This window comes from Syngnathus leptorhynchus, chromosome 19 (genome assembly GCF_054491065.1).
Source record: "Syngnathus leptorhynchus isolate UIUO chromosome 19, UIUO_Slep, whole genome shotgun sequence".
NCBI lineage: Eukaryota > Metazoa > Chordata > Actinopteri > Syngnathiformes > Syngnathidae > Syngnathus > Syngnathus leptorhynchus.
This window is the reverse complement of record NC_141213.1, coordinates 1,015,137-1,040,242: the sequence shown is the minus strand read 5'-3', so window position 1 is coordinate 1,040,242 and position 25,106 is coordinate 1,015,137. Positions and strand designations below refer to the sequence as shown.

Sequence of the window (25,106 nt, the reverse complement as noted above, 5' to 3'; positions counted from 1 at the left end):
TTATGTTATTGGGCTAGTAAAATGCCACATACCGTGAGCAAGTGTTTGAAGATGACATATTTATTGATCATCAATAAAGCACAAAATGGATCATCTTGGCACGTTCAAGTACATACAGAGGAACAGACAGGGGTGTCAAACTCAATTTTATAGAGGGCCGTTATGACAGTGACACTAATTAAATGTTTAATCTTCTCATAATAATACGTACACAACAAATGGATACTAGTTTTGAAATCAGAAATAATATTTTCTTCAATCAATTATAAATCTTCCATTTCTGTAAAAAGATTTAAAAAAATCTTGCATAATTCATTTTTTATTGCACATGCAATTTACAAATTTCGGTACGGGTGGATCGTGCAAGTTGACATGACTTGCTTACGCGGGCCAAATAAAAAGACGTGGCGGGCCAGATCTGGCCCCCGGGCCTGGAGTTTGACACCCATAGGATAGACAATCAGTTTTGCTTTCTTTTTTTTGGTTCACTTTTTGGACTATCATTCTACATCAATGTACAGCATGTACGGCGGACGAAAGCTGGCTCAGCTTCTGTGATGCTGGTGAGTTGCGTTCCTGGGAACCTTTTCACCGAGAGGAACCTCCATTAGTTTCTAAAGGAAAGCATCAGAGTCAAACAAACTGGTGTTGGCCACCTGTGCTTCTCTAATCCTAGTCCCGGTGCATGCGCACGCTTTTTCCCAAACTAACATTAAATGCGCACAAGTAATGGGAGAAATGTTAAGGTGTTAACTAACTTAGCAGTCGAACGCATTGGAATTCAATTTCACCTTGCGCATTCGAGCGTGGTAGGCGTTGTCATCCTCGTTGTCGGCCCTCCGCGTGTTCACCCGGTAGCGTTCGCAGGCTCGGATCAGGTCGTGGGCGTCGTACAGAGGGGCGGGGTCCAGCGAGTGAGCGTTGATCAGACTGACCAGGTACTCTCGGTAGTGTTTCCTGAACATAACAAAAGCTGCGTTGTCTGACACTGGAGTGAGCTCAGACCATTGTAAATGTTACAATAGTGTAGTTCGCGAGGAGATAAGCCAGGAGAGTCGTACTCACTCGCAGAGTCCGGCCTGGCCCGGCTGAGTCTGGACGCCGCACGGCGAGTCCACGGTCTGACCGCCTTCGTCCTTTTGCTCCATTACGCCGCACGTGTCTGCGTCATGCGGGAGGGCGCAAAATATTTTAGGGAAGGCAGAAACGCAATGTTCTTTACAAACAATCGATTGTCGGTCATTCTCACCCGCTTGCGGTTCGTCCGAACGTTCCGTGTTGAAGTCCACGCCGCTCCTCTGACAAACGGGAGCGGATCGGACATGTGAGCAAACCTGCGGAAGCTGTGGAAATGTGCGGCGCGCTCGCTCGCTCGCTCGCACCTGCAGCAACGCCTGCAGCCGCGTGGCCTCCCAGTCCCGCAGGTAGAAGAGGCAGTCCCGAGGATGATGAGCGTGGAGGCTCGTGAATGGGCACTGTTCCATCCTACAGCCCGTCTGCAACGGAAAAGAAAAAAAAGGACTCTCGCGCTATCCTCCAGCAGAAGAGACACAAAGAAAAGCACATTGCCTGTACCCACCGTGTAGTAAGGGTTGTTGCATCCGCTGCAGAACTGGTACCTGCACTGGGAGCAGCTGAAGTGCATGCAGCCGCCTTTGGTCAGCGCGTACTGGAAGCGGCAGTGGGGGCAGGCTGCGACGACAAGGCCGCGCTCACTCTTGCAACCTTCGGCGAGTGATTGAGAACGGCAGGCTGTCACTTACTGATGCCGTTGTCCCTAAGGTAGCCGGCCAGGCCCAGCCTCTGGTACTCGGGGTCGTTGTCCCGCTTCCACTGCTGGAACTGATCGCAGGTCAGATCCTGGTGCTGAGGCTCCCACTGTCAAGGCGGTCAGACGCAATTAAACCGTGGGCGTATCGGACCTCCCTCCGGGTGCGGCTTGGCACTCACCGCTTTCTTGCACTTAGCGCAGAAGCTGTTGCAGCAGGACAGACACGTCACCTTCAGTTGGTCACCTTCGTTAATGAAGCCCGACACGCACTGCGTGACAAGAAACAAGGACAAAGGGATAGATGCGAAAACGAGCGCTTCGTTTGAGCTTTTCATGAGACTACGCAGAAGAAGTGACAGTAGGACTGGAAACAACTAGCAACAAAAGTGCGATCACCGATGGTCCGTCCAGTCTTTGTTGTGCTTAAAATGTGAAGCATGCGCACTCACATGGCTGCACCACAAAAACTTGGGGTCCTTCCTGAGCACGTGCTCGGTGAGTTTCTTGTGGAAGAGGTCGTAGACGTCAGGCTCCAAACATTCCCGCAACTGCAAAGGGCAAATCCGGTGAGGTCACGGCAGCCCCTCCCCCTCGTAACCTGTCCGCGGCTCGCACCTGGATGTCCAGCGTGGAGAAGTAGCTGTCGTGCTCTTCGGGATCGGTGATGTCGGGCCCGCGACAGATGGGACAAACCATGTCCCAGATGTGCCTGTCGCGCACCATGATGGTGAAATGCTGCGTGAAACACTCCAGACACACCGAGCACTGACACGACGTCAGAGACTGCATCTGCACAAGTTGTTTGACAAATTGCTACGTGGGGAAAACATTCAAATGGCAGTGGTTGGAATTTTTTAAATTTTTTTTTGCTGACCTTGCTTCGAGGGAAGATGCTCAGGCAGCAGGGACACTCGTTGTTGAGGACGCGCCTGATGAAGTCGCGGTCGTGCGACTCCCTGACCGCTTGCACCACGTCCTCCAGCGAGTAGGCCACGTCGGGCTCTCGCAGCAGCGACAGTGTCAGCTCGCAGCGCCCCCAGCTGGGGAGCTCGTACAACGCCAGCAGACGACGGCACATCCGCTGCGGGGAGCGCCGACATTAGCTCGGATGCATTCGGGGCTTTTGTTTTGAAGGTCTGCACCTCTTTGTCGGGGTGGTTGGGGTCCACCGTCGGCTCCGGCTGCTCGCTCCAGATGCGTTTGTGGAAGGCGTCCAGTAGGGGACGCTGCAGCACCGACAGGGCTCCCTTCACCTCGCCGCCGCTTTGCCGCAGGGCCTCTTCGCACCGACCGGCGTCTCGAAAGCCCAGAGACTTCAACTCGCTCATCTGCGCACACACGGTAACACCACCATTGGGCCGGCAGCCATTTTCCGACCTGGACTCAAATCGCTTCGACTAAGTGAAAGTGCGGTCCACCCGCAAAAACGTCAACTTAGAAAATACTTCCAGAGTTTCGATCTTGCTCCACCAGTTGATGAACTTTCACCTACTGCGGGTGGCTGTGTAATTTAGATTCTGCAATCCTGTTTTGTGTGTGTGTTTCTTTAGCCTTGAACAAAGCGTGTGAGCCATCTGCTAGCTGGTTGGAAGCTCCACAACTTTGACAGATTTAAACATGGGAATCCTCCCTTGCAGCCTCACGCCTCAGTAAAACTGCTGATTTATTTGATGTTATCTGAGGGCAAATTCAGGCCAAGATACTTTTGGAGCTAAATATTGCAGGGGATGGGGCTCTTATGTGCCAGCAAGCTGGAGGTCATTCGAAAGGATTTAGAGCCAAACTGTCCTCCCACGAGAGTGTTTGGAGGTTGGATGCTTCGAGTCACACAAATCACCTTTGTGCTACTTGAGAGGATTATTTGAGGTGGTGCTTGGAGTTAAAACTTTAAGGTGTTTCAGTCCACGGTTACGGCGAGTAGGTGAAGCTACGGTCATACCTTCATCTGTCGGTCCCTGAGCAGCTGCGTGGCGGCTCGTTCGGCGTCGCCGCCCGCGGCTAGCCAGGCCAGCTTGGCCTCGGCCCTGGACAGCTTGATGCCTTCGCCTGCGGTCGCGACGCCGGTGTGCACCGAGGCCGCCATGGCGCAGATCTCGTCCAGCAAGTGCGGCAGTTCTGACGTTTGCCAATCGCAGGGGTCTCTGACGCCGGGGCCGCACGAGCGCAGCGCAGCGTACACTTCCTCGGGGCTGATGCCGCGCTTCTCGGCCTCCTGCGGGAAACACGGCGGGCATTGGACTGTTCGATGAGAGTTACCTTCTGGCCAAAGTTTTGGCTCAGAATCAACACAATTATGTCAAGTATGTTACTTTGGCACCTCCTTGTGGCATCAATCAGCAATTCTGCACATACCCTGTTGCAAATTGTAATTGTGAGAGATCAATTCCTACTTTGATCTGGCGTACGAGGAGCAGCCCGTCTTCCTTCATGCGTTCCTGCCTCTTGGCGTCCAAGCTGGCTCTCGGCTTGGGCTGCGGCGGCGCGCCTTTGTGCCCGACGCCACCCGAGGACTCGGGAGGACGCGGAGCTCCGTCCGACGCTTTGCTCGGAGAGCTGCACACCTCGCACGCCTCTGCGGACGCGGCGTTGACGAAAGTGCACGAGTGACACGTCCAATGAAGCTGAGGAAGAGAAAACGATCCAGCGGGAGTTCAAATCTTACAAAGGAACATTTGGCAGCAGAGGACGTGCTTGACCACAAACTCAGTCATTGTATATGACTGTGATGACCAACCTGTTCTCCGGCGTTCGAACCAGAACTCGAAGCTGGGCTGGAAAGAACCGGGGTGATCGATGGGCGAGGGGCAAGACGGGGGCGCTCGCACACCTCGCACAGGACGCTGCTGCCGGGATTGATGACCGTGCAGCTCTTGCACTGCCACTCTGGCAACACACCGTCCAGACGATCATTGTTTTGTTTTTGCAGCGAAGTCATCTTACGACGAAACAAATGTTTCTAATGCTTATTTAAAACACGTCTGACCTGCGTTGGCGGGCGTGGAGCCACGTTTGCACATGGCGCAAAGCGAGTCGTGCGGCTTGTTGACGGCGGCGCAGTGAATGCACGTCCACGTGGGCCGAGGAGCGCTGGAAGCGAAAAATGACAGTCGACGCTGGGAATAACCACCGAGGAATCGATCTTGAGGCATACCCGTTGCTCTTGGTGGGCGTCACCGTTGTCCTGCTGTGTCCTTTGCGCTCGGGATGTGAGTGGAAGAGTTCGTCGCACTTGCGGCACAACATCTGCTCGCACGTGGCACACTGAGCGTGGGCGGGCGACACGCCGCAGATGGAACACATCCCTTTGCACGTAACAAAACGTCCGGGGTGAGAAAGATGTGAAGAGACGACGGTGAGGACGAGGGCGCCGCTGACGCAACCTACCTTGCGTGGCTTTCAGTACTCGGTCTCGCTTGTGATTGTTCCTGGCAGGGTGGCGATGGAAGAGGTCGTCGCATGCGTCGCAAAAGGACTGTCCGTTACACGACCGGCAGAGTAGTGCCGCTGAGCCGCCGCACAGATTGCACTCACCCGCTGCGTACATAATTTCCAAGCTCAAGTTAAACACAAGCCAAGTGTACTTTAGCAGTGGTTCTCCCATATGCCACTAGAGGGAGCCCGCATAACATGACCACCACTATACAGCACATCTCAAGCCCCTCTTCATGGATAAACTCCATCAATGGCCACACTGCACTCAAAGTGAAGGTTTGTGGTGGCAACTGACATGATGATGGTTGCGGTGGCGGTTTCTGAGCTTGTCCGCCGACTCCGGCTAGTCTGGGCTTGGGCGGCACAGGGGGAGGAGGCGGCTTGTGCGCTGACTTGTTCCCTGGCGGCGGGATCACGGTGGCGTCAGTCACCAGCGCATCCTGCCAGAAAAAATAAATCAGTACTTCTTCAACTTGCCTTTTCCAAATAGTACACTGACCTGTTGGACGTCCAACCCCGGGACAAAGTCTTTGAAGACTTCCTGATGAGGATGGATGCCCTACAAATGGGGAAATGAGTCATCGTGAATCAGCAGCGATATTCAAAAGCTCCTTTCGGAAAAGTCCAACCTTGATGAGCATGTCCAGCTCCGAACGCAAGATCATGACTTCCAGCGTCACCGTGGCGACAGTTTCACTGTCAGGCTCGGTGACGTCATCGGGAAAGCTGAGCCCGTCCAACTGCTCTTTGGTGTAGCCAAAAAGGTGAAGCACCATGCGGCCGCCCTAGCAATGGCAACTCAATACTCGGGTGCCGGTTTGAGCAAGAAGGGGACGCCGGGGGTGGTGCTCACCTGGATGGCGTCCACAGTGGATCTGAAGACCGGGTTGTTGTACTTAACTATGCGCCAGAACTTGGGCCTGATGAAGCTGGTCAGATTGCAGCCGTATTTCTCTAGGATGTTCAAGGCCTTCACCAAATTATTCAGTGACTCCAACACCTGAGAGGAAGAGCACACCATGTTGGATGAAATCAGTATGAGGAAAGTTTAACCAGAAAAATGGTCAAAATGAGAAGTGTTGACCTGAGCTCTGTTGCTGCCAGACACATTTTCCTTTAACATGGTCTCCACCTGGAGGTGAGGGTACTTTTGGGACAGCGGCAGCAGCAAGTTGGCCATCAATTGGACTTCGGTCTTTACGGCCTGGCTCTGCCCTGAGGTAAGGAGGGCCATGCCTCTCCTCCTGGCCTCCTCCATCTGCTGCCGATCCCCCCGATCAAACTGGGAAGGCACTTTAGATAGTTTGTACACTTAAAGAGCAGAGAAACGTTACAATTTGTATGGTACAATGTGTTAGCAACAATCGGTCCTTGTGGTTAAAGAAAGATGTCACAGGTATCAACAACAATGTACAAGAACATCAGAACTTCAACTCAATCACATCAAGTAGTAGTCGTCGTAGTGTCCCTGCTAGTTTCTTCTGTCAATGTCTGAGCTAAAACTGTCTTTCCTAGTTTCACTGACGCTGGTCGGCTCCTGTCAAGGGGAAGTCCCAAACCAGGGCAACATTCCAGCTACCGTTGTTGTCAACAAAAAGTCAATCAATAAACACACACACATAAACCGTATTTCCAATAAATATTGATCGAGTTGACAACTTGAACTGTAGCTCCATAAGACCCAAACGTCGACATTCCATTTATTCAAACTTTGCTTTAGTGAGACAAGAAGCGTCACCGCGTACACACAAGTTTAACTTGACTTAATTTTAAATTTAACCCCCGAGTACCCAAAAGACAACATTTGAGAATAATTTACGAATAACAGCGACGTTTATTTTACCTTAATTTGGACGAGTGGACCTGAAAGTAGCATGAAGGCGGAAGTTTGGCTGCCTACTGTACTTCTGGTCCGCTGCACTTTCTTTCACAGTAGACATTATCTGAAAACGCTTCTGAGTGTACTTCCGGTGTGGTTTGGGTATTTCACAGTAACATTTGCTGGTAAAACGGAGAAGATTGAAATATAAACTAGATTTTAAAAATGCATAATGTTACCGGGTTTACTGTTATGATCTATTTTATTGAACAATATTTATAACTTTTGCAGTGAAAGTGTGAGCGGAAGTGTTTTTTTTTTTTGTCAGTCAGACGCAACGGGTAGGCGGTCCTTCAAATCGAAAGTAAATTCAAGCGTATGAGGAAATAAAACTAAATTAAACTCTATTCCGTCCTGCCGCTGCACTTCTTCTTGACTTTCACCTTTTTGTTTTTCTTTGTCAACAAAAAAAGTTCCCTGGCTATTATGCCTAAAAGGTCCGCTTTGGCGATAAGTAGCGAAAATGCATCTAGGGTAAGTTTTTTTTTTTTTTTTTCTAACCAAAGAAAATGTCAGTAAATTAGCCTGCATAAAGTTTCTAAACTGTTAGCTACACTAACGTGTCCTAAAAAACGCATTCTGTGTTACTGGCAATGGAAGCTTGACGTAAAACGAAAGTAAAATGCAAAGTGAGTAAGCTTGACGTAAAACGAAAGTAAAATGCAAAGTGAGTAAGCAGTTCTTCTCATCTGTTTTTATGTATCTTCATGTTTGTCATTTCTTGCAGGTGGAAACGTTTCACCGGGCCTTATTTCATGAGGTTTGTGCTCGAAATGTGTTAAATTGGTCCTTTTATTTACAAATATGAAAAAAAAGACAATGTATGTTTTTATGTAACGTCTTACTGGAGTCAGGATGAGGTGAAACATGATTTTTTTTTTTTTTATCCCCTCCAGGCCGACAATCTTTTCTCCACTGTTATTCCCTCCAAAATCCTCCAGATGGATGCCCTTCTTCAGGTCAGAATCCTCAAGAAAAACAGACTGCAACATTTGCACACAGCATCCTCAAAGCAATACTTTGACCATCTAAAAAGTCGCATGTATTCTATCAAAGCGGTGAATTGATGACATCTTTCTTGTCAGGATGTCAGCGTGACAGACATGTCAACACTCAAAGCTCCACTGGACATCCCCATCCCCGACCCACCCGCTCCCGATGAGGTTTGGGACACTCTACTTCTGTCATTATAATAAATGCTTCCTTTAATTGTTCCTATGATGTCATGACAGGACACAGAGACCAGTGAAGACAAAGAGAAGAAAAGTTGAGTGTTCTTTACGTTTTTCTGTTGGGCGGGGATTTGTTTGTGATGTCATGGCTCTTGAGCCCTTTGCTTGCTCCCTTCCGCAGAGCCCAAATGCGGCTTCATCAAGTCCCACGAGATGATTTTGACACTGGCGGGCAAGTTGAAACCAGAGATCGTCGGCCTGCGAGAGACCATCGTCACTGTGAGTGAGCGGCCGGCGACGCATCCGCTTGGAGAGTTGAGTCAAATGTGATGTGTGTAGGTCACATGCTGGATTCAACACCTCATCCCCAAAATTGAAGACGGAAACGACTTTGGCGTCGCCATTCAGGTACGTTTTAGCTTGTTCACATTTGAGCCCGACGGCCTTCTGCGATGTCACAATAGGGCTTATTTTAATAGTTGCCGAGGTTTCAGTATTTCTCATTTTGTTGGCTCACAGGAGAAAATCTTGGAGAGAATCGCTGCGGTAAAGACAAAAGTGGACGGCTTCCAGACGAGCATCAACAAGTCCGTGGCGAGATTTGGACATGTGAAAATGTGCCCGCTTGCTTTTTGTAATGGCTGCTTTGTGATTTGGTTTAGGTACTTTCTGGAGCGGGGAGACGCCGTGGCCAAAGCTTCCAAAGACACTCACGTGGTGAGTCCTTGGTAAAACTCCATGAGGGTTTGTTTTTGCAGAGCTGGACTTATCTTTGTTTTCTTTCCAAGATGGACTACCGCGCGCTGGTCCACGAGAAGGACGAGGCCATCTTTTCCGACATTCGAATGATCATCCTGGACATGCGTAGCTTCTACGTGAGTCCAACAAATAAGTGCTTCTGCAAATGGTGATTTTTTTTTTTTTCTCACCGCTTTCTTTTTCTTCAGATGGAACTTCATGACATGATCAGCAAGAACATGGAGAAGGTGACCAATCCCAAAGGCGAGGAGAAGCCATCCATGTACTGAAACAAGCAAACTATGTCTGGTTTCCTTCTCTTTTTTTTAATCCTGATCACAGCTAAACTGTTCTAAATGCTGAAATAATCAATAAAATACCGCCTCGAGTGTTTGTGTGTGCTTCATGGCACAGTTTTTATCAATTGCCAAACCAAAACTTTTTTTTTTTTACAAAAGTGCATTTCTACTTAAAGAAACAGGTAAAACAAGAAGAACCAAAAAATAAACTTAAAAATAAAACAAAACTCCAACAAATGCAGGTCTTAAACATCCGGCCCCTCCCCGCCTGGGATGAGCTGTACAGAAAACATAAAAAATTATTTAGTTCCAGCCTTTATATCAACGAAAAACTGATTTGTCATGCTGGGAAGTAAATTACCATGGTGATATTGTTGCCATTGAGCAGGATCTGGTCCAGTTTGGTAATCCTGCGACCCTCTGGCGTTAATTCACTAAACCACAACAAGAAAATGTGCCATGAACAAACAAAAGTCCAATACAAGACTTAAAGAAGAAAAAAGTGACAACTTACAACTCAGTCACATCCTCGAGGACCATGTCTTAGGCAAAACAAGTTAAGCAATCAACCTCCTCCACGACAATAAATATACATAAATTAGCTTATTAGGATACTGACAAAGTCGTCGAAGCCCAGCAGAGTGCCGACGATTTCTTTGTCCGTCTTCATGACAATGTGGATTCGAGAACCAATACACTTGTCCACAAGCTCTGAAAGACCAAAAACATACATTCAATGTACATTTCAGCAGACCTGGGGCAACAAGACAAAATAAAAGCTCGAGAATGATACTCGCACGTGTAGGAGGGGAAAACGCTTTCCAAATCGGTAAAAGCTTACTACATTGTATTCGTAGCGTGACAAATTTAACAGCATTCAGGTACATTTGTCCGGTATACAAAGTTGGAAGCATATTTTAAAAATAATCCTTAAAAGGTACAAACCCAACGGGAGCAACTGGGAAGGATTCGTTGCTTGAGTTGCCGCCATGTTTGATGAAAGCACCCAGACAGAAACAATCAATCAAAGATAGCCGCGTACTAGACCTTAGCAATCAAGCCCGGCCAACGATCTGCCGCTGTCAAGTATGCTCTTTGTCGGATGTGAATATGAATTTAAAATGGTGTCTGTGTTTGGTTCAATTGATGTTAAACAAAACGTGAAGACGGAAAAACTCCAATCAATGTGTACCACGTGACACTGCAATTTGTTGTGCCGAAAACATGACGTAATCGTTCAATTTCAAAGAGTACAGAGTCCAAGTCAAGAGAATTGAGCAACTACAGACACTGTAGCGGTCCCCAGATATTTGGCTACTCAACACAAACTCAATCAATTAAGAAATAAAACGTTATCGAGATACACACAAAATAATTGTAATAGTGCCCTGTGATCATTTTAATGCCTGTCGTGAGGTCAAGTGGGTGAAGCCGGAAATGCCTGTCAAGGAATTCTCTGACTGTGTTTTGTTCTCTGCGCGCTCTGACTAAGCGGAAGTGAAAGTCGGTTGTACTGTACTGCGCTTGTTGTAGTGTTTCACTTAGCTGCGGGCTGACTGGATTAAACCGAGGCGCCTTTGCTGTTGTTTACGCCCCAGGAGAGGGAGCCCCGAATGGAGCGGATGGAGCCACAGGACGTGGACGAGCCACGGGGGCCGGTACTCCACATCGTCGTGGTCGGTTTTCATCACAAGAAGGGTTGCCAGGTCCGTCATTCTGCCTCTGCATACCACAACATGCTAACTGCAACATTGATGACTACATGAAAGCAGGCAGGGATGATAATGATGATGATGATGATGATGATGATGATGATGATGCATCAGCGCCATGCACCTATTACCAGCTGTTGCTATTGTTGCACAAAAGAGGGGTCCCAAAGTAGGGTTTTTAGTCAAAGTAGAGCTTCAAGTCATGGTCAGGGTTTTAAAGATTTCACAACACTAGGATTAGGGTCTAGGTTGTAGTTTTAAGATATAGTTGTAAGAGTTTTAAATTAGGGTTCAACAAGTTAAACATTTTAAAGAAGGGTTTCAAGTCTGGATGAAATCAGGGTTAAGGTTTAGAGCCTGGATTATGATTTGATTTCCAAGCAGGGTAAGGATTTTAGTTTTCTTGCCAGTCAATCCTGTGTGATCATTTTTGCTGGTGGGAAGCCAAACCTGCTGGTTGTGCTTTGATTGAGGTTCCAAACCTGTTCTGCAAATTAACACCTGTTTGACTGTCACGTTGCCATTTTCTCTTTGGCATAACAAAAGAAAGCACACAATGGGTTGGAAGCATACGACTCTGCCAACAGGCTTCGTCTTTGTCCATAGCATGATACGAATATACGGTTAGACATTTGCATGACTTCACACAACTCATATTACTACTCTATTACAGTTGTGTTACAGTGCCACTTCCGTTTATCACTTGGAAGAGACTGAATGTGCGAACTGAGCGATGAAAGCACAACTTGGAGAATCCACGGAGTGGCTTAGTTTCCGTTCGCACTTCAGTATATTCTTTTTTGTTGTGTCCGACATCAGGTGGAGTTTTCGTACCCACCGCTGATGCCGCACGAGGGTCACGATAGCAACATGCTGCCCGAGGAGTGGAAGTATCTCCCGTTCCTGGCGCTGCCTGACGGAGCGCACAACTACCAGGAAGGTCACTGCCACTTGTTTAGTTCTCACTTCTGTCTTACTCAAATCCAAAAGCAAAAAAGGTCCCTCGCACATAAAACTGTTTTTTTTTTTTTGGGGTCCAACAGACACGGTCTACTTTCACCTGCCCCCCCTCGCTGATGACACCAAGTGCGTCTATGGCGTGTCTTGCTACCGGCAAATAGAGGCCAAGGTTAGTCATTTTAGGCCCGGTTGCCACGGCGACGAGGTCATCATTTCAGTGACAGTGCGTCAGGTGTATTTTTGACTTTATGTCGTTCCTGTCCTCAGGCGCTGAAGGTCCGACAGGCCGATGTGACCCGTGAGACGGTGCAGAAAAGCGTCTGCGTGCTGAGCCGGGTGGTGAGCCGCACCGCTAGCGTTACGCTATCTCGCTAATGTTCAAATTAGGGCCAAAAAAACATTGAGACATTGAAATCGTAAAAACTGCAACTTTCGGATAAACGTATTGGGACATGATGTGAAAACTGAAATTTGGGCAAAAGTATCGGGACGCCGAAATACAGGGAGTGACAAATCAATTAAACATGATGTTTTGTCAAAGGTATTGGGACACCTACAGGAAGTGCACAAATATGACGAGGCGCTGACTCTGTTGAATATTCCCGAAACATTTGTCTACATCTAAGTTCTTGTTTTTTCAGCCTCTGTTCGGTCTTCTCCAAGCCAAACTGCAGCTCATCACTCACGCATACTTTGAGGAGAAAGACTTCTCTCAAATTTCCATCCTGAAGGTGAGAAAGCGTCTCCCGCTCCCGACACGTGGGTGCCACTCACCTGCGTTGGCTTTTCTCGCAGGAGCTCTACGAGCACATGAACGGCTCGTTACGGGGCTCCGCCTTGGACGGTTCACAGGTCTTCCTCGGTATGTCCTCCTCAGACGCATGTGTCCTCCTTTGCTCTTTTTCGTTGTCCTCGCCAATGAGTTTTTTTCGTCTCTCTGCAGGCTTGTCACCGCGAGATCTCATCCTGCACTTTAGACACAAGGTAGAAGAGGAAGGGGAGTGTGGAAAATGTCAACTCAAGTATTAGGACAATTTGGACAAAGGTTTTAGGACACCAAAGGAACATGAAATGAGAAATGGAAATTTTTGGGGCACCTTAAGTGCATGAAGTGAGAAATCTGAAAAAAAAAAAAAAAAGTGACAGCCAACTAACAAAATGTCTAAAGTAATTTTCCATCTCCACAGGTTCTTATCCTCTTCAAACTCATCCTGCTGGAGAAAAAGGTGTCACTCACACACGCACACTACTTGTTCGTGTCGCTCGTCTGTGACTGACGACTGGTGGTCTCCGTAGGTCCTCTTCTACGTGTCGCCCGTCAGCCGACTCGTGGGAACGCTGATGGCCGTGCTGTCGTTGTTCCCAGGTGCGTTACGCTCAAACTGCCTTGTCAGCTACAATATTTACATATTCATCGTGCGCAGGCATGATGGAGCACGGCCTGGTGGACTCGTCGCACTACCGGCCCAAGAGCAGCGTGTCGGACGACCGCGACCCAGCGACGGGGTCCGACGAGTTCGAGTCCGTGTCCGCTTCGGAGCTGCGGGGCGACGGTGACGTCGAGCCCCGCCTCAAGCCGCCCTCCCGCTCCTCCCCCGAGTCGTCGGAGAGTGACTGGGAGACGTTGGACCCCGGCGTGTTGGACGAGGGGACGGAGGGCGGGGCGCCGGCCGCGCCCATCACAATGCAGCCCCTCGGGGGGCAGGGCGGCGTCTCGCAAGGACTGCTGTCGGGTCTGGAGGAGGACCAGTACGGCATGCCGCTTGCCATCTTCACCAAAGTAAGCTCATCAGCAAAATTCTTCTTCCCGTTGCGGTGTTCCTAATGAAGCGTCCGACCCGGAGCCGCAGGGCTACCTGTGTCTCCCGTACATGGCGCTGCAGCAGCACCACCTTCTGTCGGACGTGGCGGTGCGCGGTTTCGTCGCCGGGGCGACCAACATCCTCTTCCGGCAGCAGAGGCACCTGAGCGACGCCGTGGTGGAGGTGGAGGAGGTGAGCGAGGACAGGAACCATCGTGTCACGGGTCAAACGGCTTAAAGAGCGCTTCCCGTAGGCTGGCGTCCACATCCACGACGGCGACCTGCGCAAAGTTCTCGGCCTGACCACGGCCGACCTGCGCTTTGCCGATTACCTGCTGAAGCACGTGACGGAGAACCGAGATGACGTTTTTCTGGACGGGACGGGATGGGAGGGCGGCGACGAGTGGATCCGGGCGCAGTTTGCGCTCTACCTCCACGCCCTGCTGGCGTCCTGCCTGCAGGAAGGTGGGAGGAGTCACAAAGTTTGGCATCCGCACGAACGATGGACCTGAAATGGCATTATCTGTCGCACGTCTTTTCTGGTAGATAACGAGAGATTGCTGGCAGATTACGGCGCCCCCTTCTTTGCCAGCTGGAAGGTCACGCACAACTACCGCCTCTGGCACAGCAACAAACACGCCGCCATGGCCGCCGTAACGCCGGGGTAACGTTGTCTCCTCCTTTGTATCGCTTTGGTGCCAATGATTTATGTCAAACAATGCTTTGCTACCACGCAGACATCCTTTCCAGGGACAATACAGCGTCACCGACGTCAAACTGCGTCTGACACAGTGAGTCCCTCCAACTCGCAAGTCAATGGCGGCAAAGTCGCTCGAGCAGAATGTCCCCAAAAAAATTTGTGCAAGCTATTTTCCATCCACTATTTTGTCAAAAGTTACGCATTCGCTACTGAATGAGAAAGCATTTCCAAACTTGAGTGGTCTTCTGATCTCAACTACTTTGTATGCGCGCGCAGCTCGGTGCACAACAGCGAGCGTGGCAAGAAGATCGGGAACGCCATGATGACCACCAGCAGGAGCGTGGTCCAGACCGGGAAGGCCGTCGGTGAGAAACATTTACACGACGAAATTCCACAGAACACAAAGAACACTTTGTGTCTTTCAAAAAAAAACACCTACATTTAATGATTTTATGAAATGTAGGTTTTTTTTTTTCATTTAATGATAACCGTATGTTAACAAAGTACATCATTTTGGAGTGCTATTTAATAAAAAATAAAATGGGAGGAATATGAATGCATTTCTTCACTGTAAGTTAACTGCTAGTGAACTGGAGGACTACTGTATGAATTAAAAAGAAAAAAAGACTTGACTCAGATTGGCCGATGACCTCCATCTTGTGCCCTTAGGTCAGTCAGTAGGCGGAGCTATAACCAGCGCCAAGTCAGCGGTGTCGTCCTGGTTTTCCACCTTGGCCCAGCCCGCCGCCGCCGCCGCAGCCCACCCAGAGGCTCCTGCTGACCAGGCCCAATCCTAAACCGCCCACCCGCGTCTTGTCAGATTTGACCTCCCGACAGGCACCGACGTCAATGCGCCGTCCGCACCACTGCCGTTATGGATCGCTGGACTACTGTGACGCACGGCAGATGCTGTAGCTTCCATGTCATCCGTGTTTACTGCCACGACAGCCCAGCTCCTGTCATAACATTGTGGTTGCCACGGTAACAGCATCAGTCATCCCTAACAGGGCTCGTCTCGTATCCTTGCTAAATGGGCGCTTCGGCGTCTCGCAAGTCTCGATCACGACATTTGGACTAGTTTGTCACAACCAGGTTGCCTTGTAATCAACGCTTTATACAATGCAGTTAGCGACAGCCTGGTTGCCATGGCGATAAGATGGCAGTGTCGGTGATGACAGTGTGGTTACCTGCCAACATTGTGGTGTCTTGGTAGCATGACAGGTTCCAGCCTGGTTACCTCGGCAACGGTTCAGGTTTCTTGGGAGGGTGGCGAGATTGTGTTGCTTAATCAAGCCAAAATGGGGAAATAGTTAACATTTTTAAATTGAGATGAACAAATCGTGCCTGTTGACTTACAAATTGCAAACAGTTTATCAAATTGTTTTTAACGATAGGACTACATCTATATTTTAAAATAAAAACAATGGATAAAATAGTTAGGCTTTAAATGTGCTTCTATGGACACATCAGTAACATGTAACTTGTGGATATTCATCAACAAAAATATACTCCATTAAATTTATTTTATGTCAGGAGATGAAGACAATTTGAGACAAATGGTTCAACAAGGTGCTTTAAAAAAAAAATGCTGTTACTAGAACACACACATTGTTATGACAAGAATCTTTATGTAATTCAACCTCCTAAATGAAAACTGACAACCTTCACCTGCTCGTTATGTCTGGCTATTTTCAACTTGTATTGCTCTTATTTATTTGTTGTGTCAACAGTTCAGAAATCAAATTTCTATCTTCATGTTTTGTCTGGACACTGGTCAAATTGATGTTTGCAAACAACTGTAATTACTTGCTTGTGAAAACAAATCATTTGACTTGATGCTTTGTGACAAATTATACTGGTGTGTGTGTGTGTATGTATGTATATATATATACATACATACATATATATATATATATACATATATATATATATATAAAAAGCATGTCCTTCAGAAATCTTTTCTCCCTCTTTGAGTGTTCTTATCCCCCTGATTACATATTCCATTTTATAATTTAAAAGAATAATTTCTATTCTGATTGACAGACTATTTTCCTGACAGATGCTTGTAAAATAAAAACTATATTGCTGCACTGAAGAAGAGAGGTCTTTTGTCATTGATGGACACGAATAAATGAGATTTTTTTTTTTTGGTATGCTTTTTTTAATAAATTAACGTTCATTGAAAAAACAGTGCCAACGGAATATGATGCAGCCAAACATGCTCAAAACGTCTACCATGAAGCACCTGTGCTCATGAGTTGAAGGTCCCACCCCGCCAGACTACCGCTAGTGGTTGCCAGGGCCGGTTCCCATAGCAACAAGCGCCCGGGCCCGCAAGACGGCTTCACGGTGCCTCCTCCGGGAACAACAAGAGGACCCATTTCTAGCCACGGTCGCACTACAGTAATGTCTGATATTAAATTAAAAAAAAAAAAAAAACATCTAATACAAAATAGAACTGGTTATTCCCCCCACACACTATAACACGTGCTTTAAACATATGAAAAATAGATATTTTACCATATTATATATATAATATATACTTCAGCAGCTTGGAAATGAGAAATGCTGATAGTGGAGGTGGATGTGTGTGTGTGTGTTACCATTAATGACGCTCAGCATTGCATGAGGCGATCCATGGTTGTGTGGAAGGAAGGCGAGCCGAGGGCACGGCAGGCGAGCAACTGGACCTGCAGTCGCCCTTGCTGCCCTCAATCTGGGGGGGGGGGGAAAAAAAAAAAAATACACCTCCACAGCCTCCCTGCCACCCCACGCTGTCGTTCCAGGCAGGAACCCAGACAGATGCCAGCTGGTCACTTGAGCGATTGATCTAGAGTTTTCTTTTAAAGAGATTGTGATGTGCGGTGTCCGATCACGAGTGGGGGGAGGGGGTAAGAGAGAGAGAGCACGAGAGAGAGAGCAAGACATAGAGCGAGAGAAAGAGAGAGTGCGAGAGAGAAATCGCGCGAGAGAGAGAGAGAGAGAGAGAGAGAGAGAGGGGGGGGTAGAAAGGGACAAGGGTAAACGAGTAAGCGAGCGAGAATGCGAGAGAGAGCGCAAGAGAGAGACAGAGAGAGAGGGGGGGGGGGTAGAAAGGGATGAGGGTAAACACCGAAACAATGGGACTCCCATTTAGACTTTCGGCAATTTGAAGCTGAGATGCATGTCTTCGGAATGTGCGAGGAAGCCGGAGTACCTGTGGGGAAAAAAAAAAAAAAAACTCACGCCAACAGGAGAACATGCAAAGTCCACGCAGCAAAGCAAAACATTCCAACCCCCGAACCTCGGGACAGTGAGGCACACGGGCAAACAACGCCCCCTGGCGTGCTGCGTTATGAGATCGAGAAGTTTGCCAGATCGCCGCGTCCTTTCCGTTTGTAGCAGACGTCCCCGAGTTGCCGTCTCTGCGTCCTTTTGAGGGTTCTGCGCGCGGGCGGCTATACGAGGGGGAGCGACACCAGCTCGCCGTCGACGTCGAAATCCTCGCCGCCGTCGGAGGAGAAGAGGTAGGTGGGCGGCTTCCACGGGGACTCCTCCAGGCAGGACGGGTAAAGCTTGCCTACGGCGCAATAGAAGTTGTCGCCCAGCTCCCAGAGGACGCGCTCCGACACGGGCTGCCGCAGGTACCAACGGTCCAGCTCTAGGTCGTACTGGTAGATGGCGTACCTGGGCCGCTCGTGCATGTGGGTCTCGCGCATGAAGACGCACAGGCCGCCCAGCAGCGCCACGGCGCGCACGCACGGGTCCGAGTAGCGCTTGGCCGGGATGTTGGCGGCCTGGCGCCACTCGTTCTTATTGACGTCGTAGATCTCCACGGCCAGCGAGGAGCCGTCGTGGGCGCCCGGCGGTAGGCGGGCGCCGCCGCCCGAGCCGCCCGCCACGTGCAGGCCGCCCAGGTAGAAGATAAGGTCCCCGAAGGCGGCGGCCGAGGCGTAGCAGCGGCTGGTCTTCCGCGCGGCCATCTCCACCCAGGCCTCGGCGCGCGGCAGGTAGCAGTACATGAGGTCCAGGGTGAGCACGTAGATGCAGTCGTGCGCCGCCACGCAGGTGCTCCAGCTCCAGGCCAGCGGCAGCGGGCTCACCATGGTCCACTCGTCCTTCTCGCGGTCATAGCGTTCCACCGTGCGCCGGTTGAGCTCGCCGCTCACGTTGTCGCCGCCCACGGCGTAGATGTAGCCGTCGCAGTAAACCAGCGAGGGCTTGAGGCGGGCGCACAGCATGGGCGTCTTAGGCACCCAGGCGTTCTGCTGGGCGTCCAGCCAGAAGAAGCTGTCCACCTGCAGGCCACCGCCACGGTTGAAGGCGTTTTCCAGCACCACCTCGCCGCCGGCGATGAAGACGTCGTTGTCGGGCGTGACTAGCGTGCCCACCTTCTGCAGGTTGCGCGGCGGATTGCGCAGCTTGTAGACCTTCTCGGCCTGCGGGCTGTAGCACACCATGGCGGCGGGCACCGATGACATCATCACGCTCACGCCCGGCGTCTCTGACAGCGCCTCCATGAAGATAAGCATCTCCTCCTTGGTCATGCCCAGGCGCGGCTTGAAGAACTTGGGCATGGACTTGTAGAGGCCCTGCACCACCACAGACTTGTCGTTGGGCGGCAGGCCCTGGAACCAGGCCCGCTGGGTCACCTCGGAAAGCGCGTCGATGCGGATCTGGCTGAGCACCGACGACAGGTGCTGCGAGCGCGCCTCCATGTTGTACTCCAGCCACAGCATGGCCGCCTCGCGCACCGTCTCCTCCTTCTCCACGTTGAGGTTGTCGCTGCTCAGCACGTCCAGCAGCAGCTCGTGCGACAGCTGCAGGAAGGCGTCCTGCCGGTACACGGTGGGGAACTTGTGCTCCACCATGCGCTTGGCGCACTGCTTCAACTCGCTGCAGCTGAACAAGTCGCCGATGCTCAACATGCGCACGCAGTTCTCGGGGTTAATCTTCTTTACCAAGTAGTCACGACACTGCAGCAGGGCGTCCTCCACCTGGGCGGAGGAGGACCGACGTTAGCCACGGACTGAAGCGGGAGGGGAGCGACACATTTGATACAAGGCAGCGGGCGGCTGACCTGAAGAAAGCAGGCAGTCTCGTAGAGCGGCTCCACGGTGCTGTCGCTGATGGCCAGGTGGCCCGTGTACGCGTACGTGATGATGATTTGCAGCGTAGTAGCGTCCACGTTCCTCAGATGCACGTGCGTCTGCTTGCTCTCGCTCAGACCGCCCATGAACATCGCCCTGCGCACACACACACGTCAACAATCAGAAGAATCTTCTCCCGACTTGGCCATCATCAGTATCTGTTTGGGCCTACTGCATTTGCGTTCAGTCCACTTTTCACAAACTGACCTGAAGTAGGAGCTGCACGCGGCCAGCACCATCTTGTGGCACGGGAACTCAGTGTCGTCCACAAGCAGCACCACGTCCGTCAGCAGTTTCTGCTCGTAGAAGAACTTGAGCTGCTCCAGCAAGGAGACGGCATAGTCCGCATTGACCGGCCGGCGCTCGCCCAGACCCGACATGGTCGCATCACACGAATCGCGCCCCAGTTTTGAAGAGTGCGTGCGGCCGGCCGAGCCGGGCTCCGGTCCACCAGATAAAAAAAACCACTGATCTCAGGGGGAGATTTGGGGACAAGGAAGGGAGGGGGGATCCAAAAGCTTCTCCGCCGCTCCTTGGTGAGGAGGCAAAAGGCGAGCGGAGATGCTCGTTGGCGCCGGACAAAGGAATCCTCTGCCTTGATGATGCGCAGAGGCTGGAGGTTGGAAGTGAAACAGCAGTGAAGAGGCACTCGGGGAAGGAGGGAGGCCGGAGGTAGCGGGGCCGGCGTCACAACGCGACTACATCGGCGGCGGCCTGCGGGAGACGAGAGACAACAAGCGCAGCTGGGATGAGTCACACGTGCAGCGGAAAAGCCCACAACAAACACCCCTGAGGATTCTTGTTGTTTTCATCTCAACAGTGCTTGTTTTGTTCAACTGCTGATAACATTACTTGAAAACATTTCCTTTCAAATTTGACCCAGGAACAAATCCAAAAGTCATCGGCAACTTGAAAGCCGACAAAGACGTTCTTATGATCACATTCACCATAAACTGTCCACCCCCCCACGCCCAAATGACATAGCACTATATAATATACTTGGGGAAAAAAAAAACATCCAGAGACGATTTAATAAAATAGAATTTAAATGAATGTCACGCTTTCTCCTTCAATTGTGCTGCTCCTTCCACACTTTGGCCAGCTGGGGGCAGTAAAGGACAAACTGTAGTGGAGGCAGCTCCTCAGTACAGCAGTAATATGACTTGCTCTTAACCGAGATATGAACGTGCTCACCACTCGTCCACTAAGCAGCCACTTTCAACCAGTCAACTTTATTTCAAGCCGTGAATGGTGATAAACATCAAAATTGGGTTTTCGTGACAAGTGTTTTTTTTTTCAGGCCATCACGTTTTGAATAACCACCTCACTGTCTTTACTTCACGAACACGTTAACCTGTCACTTAACACATTCTTCATGCAGGCGAGCTGACAAATCATCCCCGAGACGCGGGTAGACCACTCGAGCACACTTCTAAATCAGTCCGCCTCCATGTAATGTTCCATACGCGGCTCAAGTAACATTAGCAACGCCACGGCCAACTAGTTAGCAGCTTTAGCTCGCCGTCTTCCCACCATCAATCACCACGTCTGCTCACGAATCAAAGTCAAACATTTCCAGAATGGAGTCAAATGATTCCAATGTGTGCGTAAAAAGACAAGGGGAGCCACTCCAGACAGAGAGGGGCGGCCATTGCAACGCCAGGGCTAGGCTAACGGCTAGCTAGACGCTTGCCTGCCTTTTCCTGCCGGACCGCCCGCCGAAATACGAGATAAAACGCTTTCTCACACTAGTTTGATGATGACTCCGGGCGATAATGGGTCACGAAGGGGCTTCTTGCCAGCGGGGGGTGTCAAACGTGGTGCTCCAAAAGGTGTGTTTCAATGGTAACGAACTGAGTTTGGTGGAGCCGATCTCACAACCTGCCAGCGCATTTCTAGGCGCCCGAAAGCACAGAGCGGTAGAGGCCAAAGGAGAACAAGCACACTGCGCATGCGTAGAAAACTCAAACCATTTTATCTTCTTCTTTTTTTTTTAAACTTCTCTTAAACGCCTTTACTGGCCAATCTATCACACCAAAGACCAATTTATTGATCTCATTCATTTATTTCTTTATTTACTAATTTATCAATTTATTCGCGTGTCCAAGCTAGCATACTGCGCATGCATGTAAAAGTATCACAATGAAAAAAAAAAAAATCATATTAGTATTTCCCCCCCGAACTCACCTTAAACTTTTTCACTGTCCCATTTGTGGAACTAAAAACGATTCAATCTATTAATTTATTTGTTTATTCACACCCCAAAGTGTGTTTTGTCCCACACCGTCTTTTTTTTTTTCTTCTTCTTCTTCCCGCTTGTTATTGGGCAATTAATAATTGGCCTCCTCATACAAGCCTTCTCCTCCACTCAACTGACGACACGAGTTGTCAAACGATTCGGACACGAAAAGAGAGAGAGCTTGTGCTTGGCGTCGTGCTTCTATTTCGGAAGGGCCGAGTGTTAAAGAAACTACTGCAGACATGGAAGGTAATTGACAACCGAGTTAATGCAGAGGTGGCTAACGTAACTCACGTGCACTCTGAACTGTTTTATTATTTAGTCTCTTCGGCACATGATCTGAAAGATGACTTTTCTCCTGCCTTGGCACCATTCCATTTGCACCATTTATTTGAAAGCAATTAAGACCGTGACGTCACGTCACGGCAGTTCTGAGTTGAGTTGAGAAATGTGATTTGTTTGCAGATGAAGGCAGGCAAGCACAATCCTGTGGTAACGACGAGCAGAGAATTCAGCACTCCAGACCTTTTTTCTACGTGCAACCTCCATCCCAACCTTACTACCTGTATCAGCAGTGGCCAATGCAGAACCCCTACAGCCACTATGGTCTCCAAGCAGGTATGAAATTACAGAAGTAAATATACTTTGGGTTTCTGGTCTACCGTGAAGCGTTTGCAGGTGAATAATGTAGATCTGCCTTTTTGAGCATCTGTGTTGTCTTGATGCAGCTAATATGGGCGCAAATGAGGCCAAATAACTTGAATGTCGTCTCATTTAGTCATATCCACATAATCATTTCAATTTGTAATACATTTGATGGTTTAAAGTGACTTGACGGACACCCTGTGTATCTCTAATGAAGGTCACGCTCTGCATTAAAATCCAGGTTTTCATTTTGGCCGTCCCTACATGAGTCCTCAGTACATGCCGTACCCGGGCCTCGTTGTCCCTCACCCCCCCATGCATCCCATGGATTACCGCCGCATGTGTGAGCCTCGCTTTTACCCGCCCGCCTGGAATGACGACGGCTCACGCCCGCCGCATCAGCAGGCTCACGGCCAGCGACAGACGGCCAACTCCGAGGTCCAGACCGACCCCTGCGGCTCCATCAACAAACTGGTGGAGTTCCTGGAGAAGATAGAGCTGGATTCAGGGATGGCGTCGCACTCCTCCGGGATGTCTTTTCCGCTGGAGGAGAAGAAAGGTGAAGAGCAGTGCGTCGCTCACCTTCTGACCCAGGTGATGGGAGCCCGTTCAGAGTCTCCAGCCGTGGCGTTCAGCGACTCCACCACAGCCGCGTACAGCAACGAAACCAGCCACAGGAGCTTGGATGCTTCCTCCCCTCAGGCGTACTGGCCTGGCGGGGTTGAAGTGGCCTCCCCTCTTGATAGCTCTTCCTTTCACGAGGACGGTCCGCATCCCGAGAATTCACCCACGTCTGAGCCTTTCCTCGCTCACAATAAGTCCGACGTGGAAAATATCCAGTCAGAGTTTGTTGCGGCCGTTTACAGCCCTCCCAAATCCGATGCTGACCCGTCTCCTTCTCTGGCTCCCTTGTCCGAGAAGCTTGACGGCGAAGAGAGTTTCGACAAAGTTTTGAGCCATGTCGAGACCGATTACAAGATTCTACAGTTACCCTTTAGTTCGGGAGCAGCATCGCGCTTTTCCTCCTCGTCCTCCCTCTACTACCAGAACCACCGCCCCTCCGGCCACGAGCGTGTAAGCGTTCTCAGCGCGTCCCTGGACGAGCTCTCCTCTCGGGATGAGATGTTTTCCACAGACCTCGAGGATGTGGATCTCTACCCCCGGCGAGCCTACTCGGGAAGGAGGCTGACATGCGTCGCAGAGGCTGAGCGGGCGGCAGAAGAAGTTCCCGCGGCGCACGTGTGGCTTCCCAACAAGAAGCTCAAGTGCAACTGCTGTGGTGCGAGTCTGCCCAAGCGTGGCGCTCGCAGCAAAGTCCACACCGCCAAGGTGTATCGGGATCAAGCCGACACCTCAGAGGAGGACGATGACTGCAGAAGAGGCTGCAAACCATCGCAAGCGCCGCCCAGAAATTATCCTGCGCCCAGCAAGTCTCACTTGGGCTCCCAAAAGAAGCCCGTCAGGTTGGGGACCAAATGGAGCAAGTACAAAGACCCCATGGAGTCCACCGCTCAGGGTTGTGACAACGAGACCGGTGGCCGCGAGCTGCAGTTCACAACTTACCAGGGTGCGTCACCTCTCACTGTATGATTTGAGTGTAGCTGAACGCAAACGTGATGATCGAAGTCAGTGGTCATTTGCAGACAGAGGCCAGCGCGGCATGTCCGAGCCCAGCAAGAGGAAGGTCAGCAGCGGCGGAGCCGTTCCCAGACGATGGCCTACGTCTTCTCTGAAGCGAGAAGGTCAGTAGATGATTAGCATGGGAAACTTGAGCTTTGAAACTTGGTGAGCGGGCAGCGCTCCAAACCCGGCGGGTTGATGGCTGCGTCGTTAACTTCATGCTAGCAAAGAATCAACATGGAGCCATCTCACCAATCTATGTTTGAGTGACAGAGTTGAGCACGCAGATGACACCTCCGAGGCCCCGACGTGACGACGACAGCAACGACGACAACTACAAAGAACTGCCGTCCTTGCCCTGGGATAAAGGTTTGTTGGCTTTCCCCTCCTCGTGTGCCAATGTTTTTTGTTTTTTTGCTGCCATGTTCAATCTCTTCCGTTTTCCTCCTCGCTCAGTGTGAGAATCAAGATGACTTGTTGAACTGTAAGTTATCGTCCTTAGCATGTGTGTTATGAGTCTTATTGAATCACATGACGTCTCTCCTCCCTTTGCAGGTTCCCCTCGATGAATGTAGGAGGATGTTTGAAACATATTTGTAGGGCACTGGGTGTAAATGGCACTTTTAAGGAAGTCTCTTTTTTTGAGCCAAGAAGAATTAAGAAATTTCGATATAAGTTTGTGTTGCATCGATGTGCACTGTTTGACAGACCAATAAAACATTCAGGTGTCATTTTTTTTTTTTTTTTGTCAAGAAGAATCACCAAATTGATGTTATATAATTTGTGCAGCTCACAGAGGGAGGTGCTCTGAAAATATTGTTGATCTTATTCCTGTTTGGGGACGGTCTAATAAAATGTCATTTGCTACTTGCGCTTCTATTTATTACCACTGCAAACACCGACATGCTGATATTTTCATTGGATCCATTTGGCTCACTCGCCGCTATTGACTGTTGCCAATGAATGAACTTTTTGACTTGAATTGGGTTCTAAATTTTGACCAGGAGCA

General features: G+C 49.9%; 6 protein-coding genes across 13 annotated transcripts; 3 read left to right on the top strand and 3 right to left on the bottom strand.

The window, feature by feature from the left end:
• Positions 1–39: 39 nt before the first annotated feature.
• On the bottom strand, positions 40–7,148 carry LOC147041451 (E3 ubiquitin-protein ligase RNF31-like). Of its 3 annotated transcripts, none has more exons than XM_085938688.1 (24): positions 7,047–7,148; positions 6,288–6,485; positions 6,057–6,203; positions 5,833–5,988; positions 5,703–5,762; positions 5,499–5,643; positions 5,156–5,305; positions 4,923–5,073; positions 4,755–4,858; positions 4,506–4,654; positions 4,162–4,392; positions 3,711–3,983; positions 2,914–3,099; positions 2,646–2,852; positions 2,387–2,560; positions 2,221–2,319; positions 1,951–2,040; positions 1,764–1,878; positions 1,580–1,692; positions 1,383–1,496; positions 1,250–1,298; positions 1,066–1,162; positions 792–957; positions 40–614 (listed from the first exon to the last, which is right to left on the bottom strand). In XM_085938688.1, the coding sequence occupies exons 1-24, from the start codon at positions 7,077–7,079 to the stop codon at positions 546–548; spliced, it is 3,276 nt and encodes a 1,091-aa protein (XP_085794814.1). In that variant the 5' UTR covers positions 7,080–7,148; the 3' UTR covers positions 40–545. The 3 variants fall into 3 exon arrangements, with proteins under 3 accessions (XP_085794814.1, XP_085794816.1, XP_085794815.1); XM_085938690.1 differs by having other exon boundaries at positions 6,288–6,496; positions 7,047–7,141; XM_085938689.1 differs by lacking the exon at positions 7,047–7,148 and adding an exon at positions 6,646–6,978.
• A 211-nt stretch (positions 7,149–7,359) lies between these two features.
• psme2 (proteasome activator subunit 2) lies at positions 7,360–9,393 on the top strand. Its single transcript, XM_085938634.1, has 11 exons — positions 7,360–7,556; positions 7,810–7,842; positions 7,979–8,041; positions 8,168–8,245; positions 8,315–8,348; positions 8,436–8,533; positions 8,594–8,662; positions 8,774–8,841; positions 8,917–8,971; positions 9,043–9,129; positions 9,202–9,393. Exons 1-11 carry the CDS (start codon positions 7,509–7,511, stop codon positions 9,280–9,282), a joined length of 714 nt encoding a protein of 237 aa, XP_085794760.1. The 5' UTR covers positions 7,360–7,508; the 3' UTR covers positions 9,283–9,393.
• On the bottom strand, positions 9,380–11,025 carry lsm5 (LSM5 homolog, U6 small nuclear RNA and mRNA degradation associated). The gene is made up of 5 exons (XM_085938635.1): positions 10,237–11,025; positions 9,907–10,002; positions 9,806–9,833; positions 9,653–9,725; positions 9,380–9,569 (listed from the first exon to the last, which is right to left on the bottom strand). The coding sequence occupies exons 1-5, from the start codon at positions 10,280–10,282 to the stop codon at positions 9,537–9,539; spliced, it is 276 nt and encodes a 91-aa protein (XP_085794761.1). The 5' UTR covers positions 10,283–11,025; the 3' UTR covers positions 9,380–9,536.
• Positions 10,557–16,903, top strand: avl9 (AVL9 homolog (S. cerevisiase)). Its single transcript, XM_085938631.1, has 16 exons — positions 10,557–10,997; positions 11,823–11,943; positions 12,047–12,132; positions 12,231–12,302; positions 12,605–12,694; positions 12,759–12,825; positions 12,907–12,947; positions 13,151–13,189; positions 13,260–13,329; positions 13,388–13,743; positions 13,814–13,957; positions 14,019–14,229; positions 14,311–14,428; positions 14,502–14,555; positions 14,741–14,829; positions 15,134–16,903. The coding sequence occupies exons 1-16, from the start codon at positions 10,905–10,907 to the stop codon at positions 15,259–15,261; spliced, it is 1,779 nt and encodes a 592-aa protein (XP_085794757.1). The 5' UTR covers positions 10,557–10,904; the 3' UTR covers positions 15,262–16,903.
• On the bottom strand, positions 15,242–22,088 carry kbtbd2 (kelch repeat and BTB (POZ) domain containing 2). 3 transcript variants are annotated; one of them, XM_085938629.1, is made up of 4 exons: positions 21,781–22,088; positions 19,801–20,307; positions 19,524–19,689; positions 15,242–19,440 (listed from the first exon to the last, which is right to left on the bottom strand). In XM_085938629.1, the coding sequence occupies exons 2-4, from the start codon at positions 19,971–19,973 to the stop codon at positions 17,902–17,904; spliced, it is 1,878 nt and encodes a 625-aa protein (XP_085794755.1). In that variant the 5' UTR covers positions 19,974–20,307; positions 21,781–22,088; the 3' UTR covers positions 15,242–17,901. The 3 variants fall into 3 exon arrangements, with proteins under 3 accessions (XP_085794755.1, XP_085794756.1, XP_085794754.1); XM_085938630.1 differs by lacking the exon at positions 21,781–22,088 and adding an exon at positions 21,448–21,531; XM_085938628.1 differs by lacking the exon at positions 21,781–22,088 and adding an exon at positions 21,341–21,525.
• On the top strand, positions 21,683–24,964 carry LOC147041446 (bucky ball-like). 4 transcript variants are annotated; one of them, XR_015069127.1, is made up of 7 exons: positions 21,683–22,081; positions 22,298–22,450; positions 22,719–24,044; positions 24,108–24,219; positions 24,365–24,466; positions 24,554–24,581; positions 24,653–24,964. XR_015069127.1 is itself a non-coding variant. In XM_085938632.1 (7 exons), the coding sequence occupies exons 1-6, from the start codon at positions 22,075–22,077 to the stop codon at positions 24,556–24,558; spliced, it is 1,692 nt and encodes a 563-aa protein (XP_085794758.1). In that variant the 5' UTR covers positions 21,690–22,074; the 3' UTR covers positions 24,559–24,581; positions 24,653–24,964. The 4 variants fall into 4 exon arrangements, 2 of the variants coding, with proteins under 2 accessions (XP_085794758.1, XP_085794759.1); XR_015069128.1 differs by having other exon boundaries at positions 21,687–22,081; positions 24,371–24,466; XM_085938632.1 differs by having other exon boundaries at positions 21,690–22,081; positions 24,121–24,219.
• Positions 24,965–25,106: the final 142 nt, after the last annotated feature.